Here is a 17794-nt window from a genome sequence, read left to right on the forward strand (position 1 = left end):
CAATTATTATGTGTACTAAAATCAATCTTCACTACAACCCTTAACTGTATTTAATCTGACAGACGTAGAAGACTTTGACATTTGAGTCTGTGTTCAGAATTGAGTAAGAAGACAGCTGCCACTGGAAGTTATTATTCTGCCAACCAAAAAAAAAAAAAAAAAAAAAAAAGAAAGAAAGAAAAACAAACCGAGCTTGCAAATCAAGCAAAGCTTGAGACTGACTTACTGAGACGAATAAATGCTGCATCTCCATTTTAGCAGCGATCAGCTGTAATCCATGCATACACAATCAAAGGAAAGACAAATGAAAAGTGCAAATTGCAGTGTAAACCCCCCCCCCCCCCCCCCCAGTAAAATTTAAATTAAACTTAATTCCCTTTTAAAAGCATGAAGCATTTAGCATGCTAATGAGCCTTTTCTTTGGGGTTTGTACTTGTAGTGACTGCTGGCCCTTTAACTTTTTTTAGGTGCTCTTTTAATCAGCTACCGTTTCATTAATAGGTCAGGGGATGAAGAGAGAGGAATACCCTGATATTATTTTCTTGAAAGAACGGGCCAATTGATAACCCAGAGCCCTTTGGTGCATATTCAGAATAGATCAATAAGACCATGTCTTGATGTACATCCAAGTCATATTACTTGTTTATTAGCCGCAGAAATTATTATATAGCATGCCTAACGGGGGTTCAAGTACACAGCAAGAATACTGAAAATAACAGGAGAAAGCCACACTGTAAATCCAATAGCATGCTTGCAGGGCTAATCTGTCCCCATAGATAAGGGCAGAGGAAACAGAAGACGTGTTTGAGAGCTAGCCAGGGTTGGAGGGAAAATTGAATCAATCCAAGATTGACGGCAATCTGGTTAGGCGACTCCCCTTAGAGCTCTGTATGCACACCTGAAAACTCACTTCGCATTCAGCCCCTTGTAATGATCTCTTTAAGAACTGTCCAGTGCACCCGCTTTTAAGAAATAGTACAAATAGATTGTTCTGGACTGGCTGGTACAGTTCCATTCATTTGGAAGCAGTGAGAGCTGAGGTGAGCCTTAGCCACAGCACTGTGAATGGAAGGGCAGAAGTTGCCTGCCCTTGCCCTAAACTATTACTATGTGCGTGCTTTGTCGGATATCTAAGTCTATTGAGCCACTGGCAACATGCAGTACAGCACATGCTATTGGTTAGATATTCCCATTTAAGGGCTGACCAGACTCAACTTTGCTTAGCTCTAGAGATTTGACAAGATCAAAACCGAATGATGGCATAGAGGATAATATAGACAAGCTGTCGAACATGATAATTGGCAATCCACCGCAATAACATACAGACATCTTAGCAACGCCAAAGAGTAAATGCTAAAAGCTTTCTTTGGGGCTTTAGAATGATTTTTCCGTACATTCATTAGTTTTCCAACACATTCTGCAAATCTCAGGTGTCAGCAGAAGAACCAGTAAATTCCTATCAATCAAAAAGAGGGACTATGCAGCTAACAGGTGCAAACTAACTAGCTTTGTGACTAATGCAGAAACCCAAAGCGCTTGTATTTATCGGCTGATTGCCGTACACCCTTAAAGCTGGGTAGCTATAAGTATGTAGGTATTTATATATGTGTCTGTGCGCAGGTATTTAAACAGGCTTCTGTACCTAGAAGCATGTCTGAGAGAAGTTATTGCATTTTTAATTATTACTTTTTTAAAGATTAAAAGCATAGGTAAACCCTTTTTTACAGTACAGAATTTTTGCCAATTAAAAATTCAAATAAATCTATGTACATACCAGAGGCAGTCAATTACCACACAATAGCTGGCCATGTATAATACACTGTGTATTTTAAGTAAATGCTAGTATACATTTTATTAACATGGCACACCATGAAGAGACAAGAGAGAAAAATCTCTTGAGAAGGTGATGTTCTGGATAATGAATTAGACACTGTGAGTGGCAAAGTAATGGGCAAATGTATATGGAGCCGGTTTAAAATGTGTGAAGTGCATAACGGCACAGCAGCAACAAAGTGGTGAAGGTCTCGCTTCCCACCTGTGTGTAAGTGTTAACCTGACTTACAGGAATAGAGCTCATATGGGACTAACAAGCAGGTATATCTTGAAGAGAACGTCGGAAAGATGCAGAATTCTGATATAATGAAGATTAATGTGTCATAGGTAGTAGATATAGCAAAGGATCCAGGCACTGTGGAATGTGAAGGAAATATCAAACACACAAATACTCCAAATGCCATATGTGACAAGGAGAACCTGTGTGGATGTGTGCAGCTGGGACACGGAACAGGAGACACGTTGCTAAGCAACCGATTGAGCAGGTCGGCTCACCCGGCGCTGAGCTGATCAGGAGATTGGCTGGGGGGCGTGTCCTGGGAGGCTGCGCAGAGCTCAAAAAACATCTGCACCGCAGCTCCAGATGACTGCACCACCATGCTACACAGAGGGGCGCTCTGTTTACATCAGGGAGGAGAGCGTCCGCTCCGCAGGATAACTACAACGGAACCCTTCAACTGCAAGATGGAGCCTGTGAAGGCTCTGCCCAGCCAGGACCGTCGTAAAGGCACGGAGTCGCTGGGAGGCCGGGCCTTCGGGAGCAACAGCAGTCGGTTAGTTTAGGGGATGTTGATCCCAACCAGTATAGAGAGGGTTTCGTAGTGTAGTAGGTTCCTGGAGCGGGACGTCTCTTTTAGACTAGCAGTCGCCTTGTGTGGCGAACTTTTATTTTTAGCTTTGTTTTGTTGTGTTTTCTTTATTAAATCTGACACTAGGGCTACCATTGTTGGTACCCTAGTGGCAGCACCTGTGTGTTTAATAAATCTGTGCGCCTGTGTGGCATGTCAGCACCCAATGCTCTGTGTCTGACTCATTATTATTCAATGACGACTAACGCCCTGTTACACCATATATGTGTTTTGTTTCTTTCTTTCTTGGTTTACTGTTGTTCAAATCCAACATTCATTTATGTAATTAATACTTATGTAAGGTAAGTATAGAACTTGATTGTCATATAAATGAAAGTGTCATGGTGTATAGTTACCAGGGGCAGGGATACAGTATTGTAAAAATGCACGAATTCCGGTTTATGATGTTATTTCCACTTCATTTCTTTTCATCATCCACTTTCCACAGCTCTCGTTAGCTGATGGATGACTTTCAAGTTCTTTTAAGGCTCCTACTTTTGCAGAATTTCATGTAAATGACCATTACTGCTGAATTCAGCAGAGTACCAGCTATTGGTACTACCTAAAAGCATTTATTAACAGTTCCTTCCCTACATCTGTGAAGCAAAAGTCTCTGAGAAAATAAGAAAAAAAAAAAGGTTACCATGCCGACAAAATAAGGGAAGTCAGGCTTTCAGATGCAAAATGCAGTCCAGCTCTTTTACAGGCACTTTTGGAAGTGAGTTTAACTTTAAACAAACAACAATAGCTCTGTGAAATGCTACACACATGGTGCGCAGTATAAAAGGTTAATAGTATTCTATATAGTGTACTGTGGTGTTTTTGATCGGGGATCTGGCAAGAGATGTACGTTATACAAAGGATGGAACTCAAGACTGATCAGTCATGAACACAGGGTCTGCTCATTATGCACAGCGCAGCTGTTGCCTTTGACACTGTTGATCACTCTATTCTACTATCTTCTCTTGCTGACCTGGGGATCTCTGGCACTGCTCTGGCCTGGTTCTCCTCCTACCTCTCCAACCGCACTTACCAGGTAACCTGGCGTGGAGCAACCTCCACACCTCACCCTCTCTTAACTGGAGTCCCCCAAGGGTCAGTCTTGGGTCCTCTCCTGTTCTCTCTCTACACCCGCTCCCTGGGCCCCCTCATCGCATCCTATGGTTTCTCATACCATTTCTATGCTGATGATGCTCAGATTTTCCTCTCCTTCCCCACCTCTGACTCCTCCATCTCCTCCCGTATCTCTACCTGTCTGTCTGCTATTTCCTCCTGGATGCACTCGCATCACCTCAAACTCAACCTCTCTAAATCTGACCTCCTTTTCTTTCCCTCCTCCTCCCCCTCCTCTGATCTCTCCATCTCTGTTCCTCTGGAATCTACCACACTCTCTCCCTCTTCCTCAGCTAAGAACCTTGGAGTCACCCTGGACCCCTGCCTCTCTTATTCCCAGCACATCTCCACTCTGGCACGCACTTGCAGATTCTTCCTGAGCAACATCCGAAGAATCCGACCCTTCCTCACCAACTATGCTACCCAGCTCCTGGTCCAGGCCCTGGTACTCTCCCGCCTAGACTACTGCAACTCCCTCCTGGCTGGCCTCCCTGCGTCCGCCACCCGTCCGCTCCAGCTCATCCAGAACTCTGCTGCCCGCCTAGTGTTCTCTCTGCCTCGCTTCGCCCACGCTACTCCACTACTCCGCTCGCTCCACTGGCTCCCGATCACCGCTCGCATCCAGTTCAAGACTCTTGTACTAGCCTACAGATGCCTTGACCAGTCTGCATCCAGCTACCTCCAGACCCTCATCTCTCCCTACACCCCCACTCGACCTCTCCGCTCCGCCTGCACTAGAAGACTAGCTCTACCACCGCTACGCTCCCCTGCCTCCAAAGCCCGCTCCTTCTCCACCCTTGCTCCGCAGTGGTGGAATGACCTTCCTACAGATGTCAGGACTGCCCAGTCCCTGACCACATTCCGGCGCCTCCTTAAGACTCACCTCTTCAAAGAGCACCTGTAGAACTCCTCTGTTTGTATCCTGGGACACTATCACCCTTCATGTAAATGTGCTTTATTTTGCTCTTATCAGCCCCTATTTTACTGCATTTAATCCTGTACTTCAGAATACTGTAATCTGCCAAGTTTTTAACCTGTAGTACTTTGTATTTAATCACATCCTGATGTAACTATCACTATTACCTGCTGTATTATTGAATTGTGGTTTGTCAAACTTGTACTTTACTTGAACTAAAGTTATTGTATTTCTTGCTCTTATTGTATTACTTGTATTGTAACGCTTGAAATGTTTTTGCTTACGATTGTAAGTCGCCCTGGATAAGGGCGTCTGCTAAGAAATAAATAATAATAATAATAATAGTATAAAATCTGTGAGGAGAAGCTCTCCTGACTATAGCCGGCGCCTTTAATGAACACTAAAAAGAGAAACTTTAAAAAAAGATCACGGAACCATTCTTATTCCTCCTCGTAACACAGCCTTGATTAATACTACGGGCAATACAATTCTGTGAAACCACTCTCATCGGAACATAATTCAAGTGTAATTCAAAACACAAGAGTTAATTTGAGCTCAATATAGTAATAGAAACATAACCGTTGCTCTGATTGCAATGGTCTCATTAACCCTGACACACAGAGTAATAACACGGTTCCCAATAAACAGATTGTTGATATATCTTGTTGACGCTGCCAGCCATTCAAGTGAAGCCAGTGCAAAGATTAGAGCATCGAGCCTTGAGATTCTACGGGCCTCAAGGCGGGTTCATAACTTGGAACATACTGTAGAGTGTGGAGCGCTGTGCCATGAAAGAAAGTGTGCTTTAATGAGCATTGCCATCTTCAAAGCATTAGTCAACACAGCTCCCGTACTGGAGGGCAGAGTGTAGCTTACTGGCATGCATTATTGTAGGTGGTCTGTCATACAGTGCAGGGTGCACAGTATTCTCTGGTTATAGTTTTCTATATAAAGTAGCATACTGTGGTATACGCGTTTTCTCACCAAGACCTAACCAAAAAAAACGTTCAAACTTTTTTGTTTGACAAAATATTAAATTATATATATTTTAATTAACACATTAATCAATGTGACTTGTGACATTAATCAACCAGAAAAGATTGCTATGGGTGTCCAGAACAGAATACATTAGGAATTGGTTATGTAGGAATGCCTACTTTTTAATTAGAAACAGAAAACAAATGTCCTGTGTAGTAATAGGCATGGTCTCAGGTTACATGTTATGTTGTAGTCTGTTAATTACAGTATGGGTTTTGTTAGTTTTGTACAGGAATGCGAAAAAAAAAAAAATGTTTTCCTTCTTCTAGTGGTGCTCTTTGTCTTTTAACAAGATCCAGATTCTTGACAAACCTTCTAATCAGTTCAGTGTATGTATCCCATCATGCTTAGGTGGCTGGTAAGCAAACCACCTCTTCCCTTTGTTGCATTTATCTCTAAGCTTGCTTCACAGCTCAACACAAACTCTGCATTTCCATTATTCATATTTCTAGGCTTTTTTTTCCTTTTCTTTTTCCTTTTCAGTTTATTATTTGTGTGGTCTATGCTAACCAAGGTGCAGTTACTACTTTATCCAGAAGATGGCAAACATTTATCTCCTTTCAGTTCATAGCATTGGTGTAAAAGTGACCCAAAGCCACAGAGGGAGAGCTAGAGAGGGAGTACATGTAGTACAAGATCTGTGAACTCTCAGTAAAGTTTTCCACCATGGTCTGCTTTCTGCTGGGGTTGCTGCTGCCCCTGCTGTCTCTTAAACCCGTCCGTGTTTTGGGAGCTATGGACTCCTGTTGGGATGATCTTGGGCGTGCTAACCGCTGCATGCCCAGGTTTGAAAATGCTGTTTTTAACAGAACTGTGATCGCCTCCAATGTCTGCGGCTCCCCTCCCGAGGATTACTGCAAGCAGACTGGATCGAGCAAGTCGTGCCACCGCTGCGATGCCATGCACCCCAGCCTTCACCACAACGCCACCTACCTGAACGACTTCCACAACGACGAGGAGCCCACCTGGTGGCAGAGTCAGTCAATGTTTCATGGGGTTCAGTACCCCAACTCTGTTAACCTAACTCTGCACCTGGGTAAGTGCTCTACACTTTAAATCACAGCTTATCTTTATTCAAAGGTCTTACAAAACAGTGTCAGGCTGAGTGAGCCTCCTAAATCTGGGTGGCATTGTAATTTGTGACCTTGAGGTTTTGTGGAATGGCATTTAGCTTTTTATCAGTTTGCTTTTTTTTTTTTTTTCGACAGATATATTATTCACAGCTTAATTGCTTGCAGAATGCCATGTACCAACTTATTTGTAGTCAAATTGTTCACCTAATGTATATATATATTTCAATTTGATTCTATCAGGGATATCTATATACTAATAAGTCTGTGGGGTTGTTTTCTAACAGTACTTGCTATTATTAAAGACAAACAGTAACCCCCTCTCTTTCTCAGCATAGTTAAAACATGGAAGTACATTAAAAGTTTTTTAAAGCATGGTAAAGTCGTGGTTAGTAAGAATGCAAAAGTACCATGCATACAAATGTATTGCAAAAATAACCTGGTTAAGTGGAAGGTCATGCAGGGATAAGCTTTCCACTTGTGCATGGTAACTGTTTTTCAGCAATTTTGATGGGAGTGTTAACAGTATGTACAGTATGTATAAATAGAAAAGGGCTGGAGATACATCTAAATAAACCCCTGGATACCAATGTGGAATGATAAGCAAAGAAAAAGATCTGGATTTGAAACTTACTATTAAAACTAAAACGCATGATGAGGAATCTGGACCATGAGGTCCACAGTAAGGAACCACTGCTATATGTAAAAGAGCTAGCCGTCTGTTAGCATCTTAACTGAGTTTATACCAAATATAGCTGATCTACATAAACTGTTCCTTCCCCCCAGGACTTTGTTTAATGAAAAGGGAGACAAGTTTTCTGTGCAAGCTTCCACTCTGGTGTATATTATTGTATTAGGTTTTACATCTGAGTAAAGAGTCTACGAGAACAGTGAACTGTTATAATGGGTAAGACGTTTCTCAAGCACACAGTAATTAAAACTATTTCTAGCACCATTTTTGTTGTTTTTTTTAACTGGAAATTGTCAAGAACCAAGTTCATTGACTTCAGAATTAAAGGGTATTTAGAACACTGTTTAATTAAAACGAATTTAATTCCAAGCTAAATCTGGTGTGTGAAGATCGAGGGACTCTTTAATGAGCAAAGGGTCTCAAACACACCAAGCGAGATTTAAGTGTTGAGAGTCCTGTGGCACATTGAGCAACTCCAATGCAGAAATGTACCACTTACCTTCTTTTCAACATAATCTTTTAAAAATAGAATAAGTTGCAGTTTTAACCCACCACTGCTAAGGGGAAGTTATTCTGCATAAGCTGGGATCCAAGATTTCCCTTCCCCTGTGATCCCCAGGTCACCATTGCAAATAAGAAGCTATTCTCAATGTGCCCTACCTGGTTATAAATCCCCATAGACGGAAACAGTGTGTGGTGTGTGACTGCCACCGCCTCCACTCCACCCCCCTCCAGCAGCAAAATAAAGATCTGAACTTCATTGAACACTTCCATTGCCTACACAGATGATGTGCCCTGGGCAAGATGATCTCGAAGTTAAACAGTAACTGCATTGCAGACCCTTTTGAAGCACAGGACATCACCACAACACAGTGGGATATGTGGCAAGAAAAGTCTTGTGCGGTCTGGCAAGCTGTAATTAGGGTCAGTCATTTCCCAGACACATGTGAAGAGAAGAGACTGACATCTGTTTCTAATCCAGGGAAAGAACAAGGGAAAGAACGTTCTGTCTAGGATGAAAGGAGCAGGCGGCAGGCATTGGACTCAAGAGGATTTCAAATGGCTACGCACCTACACCCACAACAGTGGCACATGTCAGCCTTTTTTATTCAAACAAAAGAAGACAGCTGCTGTTTCATGTCAGTGGCTTTACTTACCTAGCTCACTTACTCCATGAAGAGAAGAAATTGATGTGGACCGCTTTCTCACTGTGAGGGAAAAATTGTTTAATAGAAAAAGATCACGGGGCATCCAGACATGACAAGCGCTACGGCGGCACGCAGTCCAATCAGTAGTACAAACTCAATCTTCCACTTCAGCTTCAGGGAATTCAACCTGAATTGAATTTCCTGGAGGTCTATTTCTTTTTTTAATTAGTCTTCAAACAGTTGCCTGCAATCGGTAAACACGTCTCATGCATCTGATAGCTGTGCCTACCAAGGAGATTATAACAGAAAGGGGGTGGGATGGGGTCTCCAAGTTGGTAAAGGCACGAGTGAGTCACGCATTCAAGGCAGCTCAGGTTTGCATTCTGGCTGTTTGAATTTGTCAAGCTTAGAAGTGGCTCTTGCAACAGGATATGGCAGAAAAATTCATCTGCAAAATTCTCCTACAGTAGCCCCTACTGGCCACGCACCTCTTGATCCCAACTACACACCTGTAGGGCTGGCCTCTAGGGGCTGGTGCTTTGCCAACATCTTGTCTTGAGCAACTGGGTAAAAAGAGGCAATTGTCTTTGTCATGGGATCGGAGGAAGCCCACTGATCATCAGAAATTGCTGCAGGAGGGATTTGCTATTTGGAGAGAAAAACAGTATACCAGTGCTGCTGATGCAGTCAGTGGGAAATTTGGGCTTGCTTGGTATTGCAAAAAATGTTCGAAAGGGAGGGTTTGTTTTTTGTTTTTTTTGTTTTTTTCACGCACCACAAAACGATCCATTTTGTGTACAGTGTGCAGTACGGCGTGAAACTTTCGGTGGATTCCGTTTTTCTTTTTGCAACAGCTCGAACACCACCCAGGGGACATTAATAATGCTGATGATGTCATCAAAAAGAGGCGGATTTTGGTTCTTGATCGACTGTATACCCATTCATAATGTGCTTTGCGACAGTCGTCCGTATTCTCAGATCATTTTATGAGTAGCAATATGGATGACTTTCGTTAGTTATAAACAAAATTAGTTTCATTATGGTATTAGGGCCCTACGTGTGTTCAGCTGTACAAGCTACTAAACATGGTGCCAGCACAAAAAAAAAAAAATGCTTTCGGTATACAATGTTTTTTGGCTGTCCCGTGTGTAGGACAATTAAGATTTGATAGCGTTTATCAGATGTGTTCTCCATATCAGTGACCTATTAGCTTTCTCGTAAATACTTAGGAATGCAACACACTTACCAGAAAACGTAATTCTTTATAATCTGAATACTGAAATAGCAAGACCTGAATCGGTCCTCTGAGCACATTGTCGTGGTGGTCTGTTTCTTGACCTACTATGGCAGGCTCCCTCTGTCTACAAAACAGAAAGGAGATACACCCTCTTCTTTGTTATTGTCGCCTCCTCTTTACCACTGTCTAGAAAACTTCCTTATAAACAGGACTTCCTGGCCTAGAGGCTGTCAGTCTCCAGGGACTCAAGTCAGGTTGCTCTGCTGTCTGAGGATTCAGTTATTGGGTACTGGTAATCTTGTAGCCTCCTGTCGCAGAACTCATAATGTCTCTTCAGTGGTGGTAAAGGATTAGAGGAGAAGCAATTATAACAGGCTAGCTAAAAGTAATAGTTTTATTTTAATTTAGTATGTTACAGATACTTAAACCTAAAATATGTGCATTTCACATTTCCTCACCCTATTGAAAAACCTCAAAAGTCAGATAATAATTGGAGCCAGCTTTGTGTAGTTCAATTCTTTTTTTTATAAGATGACATACTCTTTCGTGTAAAAAGCAGCCAGTTTAAACTATTGCTTCTACAGGTGCTTATGAAACACTTACCATTTTGTAACAGCATCTTCTTTTTATAAGTGGAAGGCCTATCTAATGAACAGAAGTGCCCAGCAGACACAGTATGATTGACAGAATTATTGTATTAGCTGAAACACCTTTAACTGCAGGTGTTTCCCTAATAATTTTTTATATCACTGTTTGCTTCTCTACCAGTTTTCTAAGCGTACCAATTCACTTGTTGTTTTTTTTGGTTTTTTTTTTTGGTTTGTTAATTTTAGGAAAGTCCTATGAAATCAGTTACATCAGACTCAAGTTCCACACCAGCCGGCCAGAGAGTTTTGCAATTTACAAGAGGACTCACGAGGGAGGCTCCTGGATCCCATACCAGTACTACAGCGCCACCTGTGGCAAAACCTACAGAAGAAACGGCAAAGGATACCTCCGCCCAGGAGAGGATGAGCAGCAGGCCACCTGTACGGACGAGTTCAGCGACATCTCACCCCTCACCGGAGGCAATGTGGCTTTCTCAACTCTAGAGGGGCGACCAAGTGCCTACAACTTTGACCACAGCCCTGTGCTGCAGGTAAACCAGCACGCTATAATTAAACGTTGTGTACAGGGTTTCTCTTATTATCTCAAGAAATACGATATAATTTCTCTGTTATAATTAGAGAAAAATGAAGATCGTACTCACAAACTACTATTGGTAACACTTTACATTAAGTGTTTCAAATTATTATTATTTGTTTATTTAGCAGAAGCCTTTCTCCAAGGCGACTTACAGAGACTAGGGTGTGTGAACTATGCATTAGCTGCAGAGTCACTTACAACAACGTCTCCCCCGAAAGACGGAGCACAAGGAGGTTAAATGACTTGCTCAGGGTCGCAGAATGAGTCAGTGAGCTCCTGGTTACAAGCCCTTTTCTTTAAGCACCGGACCGCACGCTGTACTTGGTACTGTGACAAGTAGGTCGGGTATAGATGCCAAACAGTCTTTAGCAGTCCCAAACATTTTTAAAGGTTCATGGAATTCAATCCCTCCCCTATCTAATGATATGCATTTACAGCCTGTACTGCAAAGTATGGTGGCCCAGTAAGTCAAAGAAATGAAGTGTGTTTTTTATCATGGTTACCCGATCACAGGCCCAAAATGCCACTTCAGTATGATCATGTTTACACGTTCACAGTCCTTAAAGGGTTAAACAGTCCATATCGGTTGCTAATTGTTAAGGCATACATTTGCCTAACTAACACCATCATATGGATAGAACGCCATTTTTTTCTTTCAATTAGTTTCCTTTTTTTTCTGACAAACTGTTGCGATTGAACTTGTAATGCTCAGCACCTTTTATTCACACCTTTCTAGCTGAGCGGAAATATAACTTCCTTTCTGCTTTGAATGTTAAAAGTCTCCAGGCTAAAAATGAAACCTGTGAACATTAGTATCTTCATGCACTATACCTCCAATACCAATTCAGTCAAACTTTAAAACTACGACTGCAAATGGAAAAGGTTACATTGTTAACTTTAAAAAAGAATGGCTTGCTGATTTCACAATTTAAAAATATCCAATACTTCATTGTTTTTGTACTGCTGAACTGTTAGGTACTGTTGCCTTTGGCAGTCCTGAAACCCTGATCTACATTAAAAGCTTTCTCAAACTAACAGGATGATACTAACTGATCAACGCATTCAGGAACAAGAGAGTCACGTTTATTTGCAAAACGTGCCAGTGTGCCGGCTGGCTCGTAATTAAAAGATTAACTATAATGATTAATATAAACAAATGCTAAACTGTTCTGTTGGAATGAAAGCCTTAAGTGTTAATACCCTCCGAGGACCGTAGATACACTTTACATTTTCACAGTAATGATCTGACCTTTGGTGACATTACAGAGCTAAATAACACTGCCTCCTACATCCCACGCCTCCCTGAAATGCATCCCTCAAAACCATGCCCAAATTTATTTTGAAAGCGTAACTCCTGTCGTTTTCCTCTCTTGGCCCGCGTGCTTGTGTTTTCAAATAGGCTTCTGTTCATTGAACACTACGGTGGATTCTGATTGCTGCTGGATGTTCTGTGCAGTGATTTGGTAACCGGTGTCCCGTAGCAACATGAAAGACTGCTGTGGTGTGTCTGCAGCATTTTGAAACGTGCAAATTTTCAAACGCTCCTCCAGGGTCATGGGGCGTGAACGTTTGTTGGGCTTTGTTGCGTTGACTTCCTGGGCAAAAGTTATTTCGCAAACAATTACACACAAGGGAAGTGTAGTGTTTAAAGCTGAGGGCTTCCTGCCAGGAGACCCTGGTTTTGGAATTTAGCTTGAGCCAACTGACGAACACAGTGACCCTGGGCAAAGTCACGTCATTTCATCTGACTGGCAGACAGCTTTCAGATCAGCAAATACTTTGGCCAGCACAATGAGATATGACATCAAGCTGTCCTGGTTATCTACTGTATCTAGCTCCAGGGTGGGTCCAGTTTGCTAGGCACATCACAGGGAGGTACTCTTTGCTATGGAGCTGATCCACGTGACACAGCACAAGATCACATGTGCATTGTATAAGGCCAGTGCAGCTTACTGTCAGTTGGTAAGCTGTCTACATGCAACAAAGATGACTAGTCAGCGTATCCCAGACTGACCTGGGAAATTAAGCACATTGTTTCGGTCGATACAGCTTGTTGACTTTCTGCAGAGTTTGGGTTTGGGCTCTTATTGATTGAGGGCTCACAGTTCTCTGCAGCCCTCATCTTCCCTTATCGCTCAGCAATTCCAATTGTAGATTGTTCCAGGGGATGTTTTTAACTGTGTGCAATGAAGCCACCCAGGTATCAGAGTTCTGAATTAATATTTAGCTTTATTCAAACGTATGAATTGATGTGTCACATGAACTGGAAATGGCTACAAGAAGCCCTCTTGATGTAAAATGAATATGTTACTAAACAAGGGGTAGCAGTGTAAATTACAGGGCATACATAAGTAATACCATGGTAATAACTGTGTAACTACCAACCTGGCTGACATTACTACTGTACATCCGTTAACATACTGTTCACAGGGTAATGACCATGTAATTACAAAGTAGTTACAGAGAAAAAGCAGGGGTCATTGGTAATTACCCCTTTATTACAATGTCATTGCATTGACCGGGCTATTATAAGCCTGTAATCTAAAAGTGCTACCAAACAGTGTTACCATTTTAAACACGCGATACAAAATGTTTAAATGAAGTCATGTAATGGTGTTTTTAGATTAATCGATCCTTGCAGGTTTTTTGGGGGGGGTGGGAGATAGTGCCATTGGATTGGATTAGCCTGATTTAGCATTTTCAAGCTGCCAATGCATCAGGAGGTTCACCATAAAAATGAATTAGGCGCTACACCTCATTCCTTAGCCTAAATGCTCAAAATTTGTGTCCATGAATTACAGGCCTCCTAGGGTTGTAAAGAAAACGACTTGTTTTGCCAAATAATTATGCTCATGTGTATGGTGGTTATGTTAGGAGTGGATAGCACTGTGTGTATTTCTCGTTTTGTCAGATTTGTACTCTATATAAAAAAAATAACTAAATCGATATTTCAGATAGTATAAGGAAAAACATGTTAACTATACATTTCGAAGCAGTACTCTCTGCGGACAACTAAATCATTTCTTTCCACTCAGCTGTCCGAGAATTTAAATGCTGCCGTGAAGAAAAAGGGGGTATTAATTTGCTTTTTCAGTGGTAGTCTGATAACACAATATCATTTGGGAAAATTGCTACAGTAAGAGTCATCTAACTATTGAAAGGCTGGAGGTGAACCAGGTTCCAGTTCAAAGTAACACAACCAGTTTTATTGTGGGAGAAAATGATGTAGAAAGAGCAACATCCATTAGCTGGCTTGTAATAGCACTAAACACACATCCACACTTCGATTTCAAAGCTGCCAGTTGCATCTTGTTTGTAATAAAACTAGAAACAGGCAATTCAGAAGTTGCTAAATCTCCAATGGCTGGTTTCATAGCCTCTGATGAGTACTGCTCTATGACTGCCTGATTTTACCCGATGTAAAGTAGTGCAAGATTAGTGTTAATCAAGGTTTGTGAAACCACCCGCAAATCTCCTTTTCTGGTTGCAAGGCACTGTTCTTTCTGTGCTTGTTGGATCCGTGTTTATCGGTTAAAATCCAAGCCTGATGTTCTGTGTGAACACACCTGATTCTTCCCTTCTGTTTCTTTCCAGGACTGGGTGACAGCCACTGACCTTCTCATTTCCTTGAACCGGCTCAACACCTTTGGGGATGAATTCTTCAAAGACCCAAATGTTCTCCGATCCTACTATTATGCCATCTCGGATTTCTCAGTGGGAGGCAGGTAAAGAATATACGATGATGATGATGATGATGATGATGATGATGATGATGATGACGATGACCACGTATCTTTAGCTTCAGGATCCATTTGTAAAACGTGTAGAAACATGTTTCCATTAAAGATGTTTCTGGATATTAACAAAGAATAACAGTGCAATAGCATGCTGATACATTGCTAGTATAAAACAGCATGTCGTGTTCTAAAGCAGTGGGTAGGCAGCCTTGACTCTCCCGCTCTATTTCAGTGCAGGATTGTGTTCCAATAAAAATAAAAAGACATCGGACAAGGCTTCTAGTCAAACCGTTAAGTCATTGAATTTCAGTTCTGTTATTATTCACAATAATAACGGAACATGTCGAAACAAAGTCCTGCAATGGGATTGACCCAAGGCTGATACAACTTTTATAATAATGTATTGCCATGGCCTGTTATTATTGCCAATAACTGTTTGTTTATAACAACCTTTGTAACCCTATTATAGATTTTTTTTTTATAAGGATTTGTATCTAACCCTTAAAGCTTACACTAGAAGTGTTACTGACTTCCATTTGCTCACTGTAGCGATTCTGTTCATAGCTTTGGTTCGATGTATAGCAGACCTATCCAGAACCCGGTCTTCAACACTGTCTTTTTGCTTTACTTTCAATGGCAGTATACAGTAGCTGATGGAGTTCACTCCTGCTGACACCATCTCGACCCTGCGGTGCGGTGCACGACCCTTTTAAGTCACAAGCAATTAGTGTTAGACACACGTTACACACACTCCTTTTAGTTCTGAACTGCCTGTTGTTTGTATTGGTCAGTATAATATTTTTGGTAACAGTTTACAGTAAGTGTCTCTATTATTGTGTATTTACATAGTAGTTACATAGTCAATGCATGTACATTTACACATCATTGCAATGTTATTGTGCATAGTTACAATGTACTTAATGTGTATATCTTTTTGCACAATAAATGTAAGTGCACAATTGTATCAGAAAAGGGTTAGGTTTAGGGGGGTTATGGTTGGGTTTAAAGTTAGGGTTAGGGTTATAGCATGCAAAATATGTACATAGACATTTAATGTAAAGTGTTACCTATATATATTTTATTTAACAATAAAAACAAAGGTAAAGCTTTATTTTAAAGGACATTTTTAATAACTGTTAACAGCTAGCATATTAACATATTAATTAACGTTAATTTTACTGCTTAGTTAATACATAGTAACCTATTTATAAACTAATAACCAACAAAACATCAGATCCCAACTTTGATGAAGTTTGTAACACAAAATGTACCCAGCTAACTATGGTCCTTGCAATTCATGTAAAATTAGTCAAATAACAACCGCGAACACAGTCTTGATTTCACTGTCTAGCAATGGACTTTTTTTGTTGTTTCGCTCAGTGACTCATACAGTAAGTGGCTGGTTTAATTATTAATTTATTTATTTCTTAGCAGACGCCCTTATCCAGGGCGACTTACAAGATATCACATTATTTTTACATACAATTCCCCATTTATACAGTTGGGTTTTTACTGGAGCAATCTAGGTAAAGTACCTTGCTCAAGGGTACAGCAGCAGTGTCCCCCTACCGGGGATTGAACCCACGACCCTCCGGTCTAGAGTCCAGAGCCCTAACCACTACTCCACACTGCTGCCCAATTATTGTCTTGCAGACAATGCTGCTGCATGAATTCTTTGATGTGTGCCTTCGTCTATGCAGCGTTGTGGAATTATACATTTGATTTCATTTAAAGAGAGGATATTTAAGTGTTTTTTTTTTTGTTGTTTGTTTTTTCTCAGTTAGCTCCAAGTTAGTTCAGTACTAAATAAACAAGCACTGAAAGAAAAACATGCCATTGTGTCTCACCAACCTTGAACTAAGCCTGAATGTTACTGAAGATCAATATCTCTGTTCTCTTTCCTGCTTCCTTAAAGTGCTCTTTGAACATTGCCTTTGTGGTTTTGTCTGCAGAAAACATCTGGAATCACTAAACCGCCTTCCCTTTGAATCAGGCCTCATGTGTTACCCATTACTTCATGATACATGTACATGCGTGTTTCTTTTCTGTTGTTACAGCATGCATGGGCTGACTTCATCAGCTGTGTACCGGGTTTTAACTTTTTGTTTGTTCTTTATAGAAATGTGTTTAGTTATTTTTTTTTACAAACGTTGAGCCTGGTGTAGATAATTTAATATGACAATCCTACAGTTAAAAAAACCCCTTGACTTTTTTTTTCTTTTTTTCAAGGTGCAAATGCAATGGCCATGCAAGTGAGTGTGTAAGCAACGAAATTGTGAGGCTTGTCTGTAACTGTCAGCACAACACTGCAGGCCCTGACTGTGAGAAATGTCAGCCTTTTTTCCATGACAGGCCTTGGGCAAGGGCAACAGCTGACTCAGCTAACGAATGCCTTCGTAAGTATCTCTGTCCACTGGCGAGATCAGTGAGGGACACTGCCTGACGACTGATCTTTGAATGGAGATGTGTTTGTTTTGGCCTGTGCATGTGTGTGTGTGTGTGTGTGTGTGTGCGTGCAGTGCACATGCGTCAATAATGCTCACGCAATAGAAAATCCATTTTTTTTGTTAGGATTTTAACAATTTGCTTAGCATCAGAATTACCAAACCATATGGGTTGGGGTTTGGCAATACCGTTGTATACTATAACTATTGTTTTACATGAGACAAAATACCTCTAAACTGGAGAGTTCTGTTCTGCTGTGCAGATTGTCTTCAAGTCCCACAGGTTGCACTATCTCAGGAGGGGCACACTGTTCAGGTAGATGAAATGCAAGATGAAAGCCTCTAACCATTCATGGTGGATCCTCTGGTAGTACCAGATTAGTTGCCTTGATGATACCTGAGATCCGCTTACTTAGGCAAGTCTGGGTCAGTATCCACCTCATCGTTTATCCTGTCAGTTAGTCATGTCAGACAGAAGATGACTGAACTCCATACTGTATGTTGAGAATCTGTGCTTACATCTGTGTTCCTCAG

General features: G+C 41.2%; 1 protein-coding gene across 1 annotated transcript in view; it reads left to right on the top strand.

Moving 5' to 3' along the window:
- Positions 1-6144: 6144 nt before the first annotated feature.
- LOC117396893 (laminin subunit gamma-3-like) overlaps positions 6145-17794 on the top strand; it is a 38397-nt gene continuing 26747 nt past the window's right edge. The window contains exons 1-4 of the mRNA XM_059005281.1: positions 6145-6784; positions 10728-11032; positions 14674-14804; positions 17046-17212. Coding sequence (XP_058861264.1) covers positions 6415-6784; positions 10728-11032; positions 14674-14804; positions 17046-17212 — 973 coding nt within the window. The 5' untranslated portion in view covers positions 6145-6414. The remainder of the gene's footprint in view (positions 6785-10727; positions 11033-14673; positions 14805-17045; positions 17213-17794) is intronic.

This window comes from Acipenser ruthenus, chromosome 31 (genome assembly GCF_902713425.1).
Source record: "Acipenser ruthenus chromosome 31, fAciRut3.2 maternal haplotype, whole genome shotgun sequence".
NCBI lineage: Eukaryota > Metazoa > Chordata > Actinopteri > Acipenseriformes > Acipenseridae > Acipenser > Acipenser ruthenus.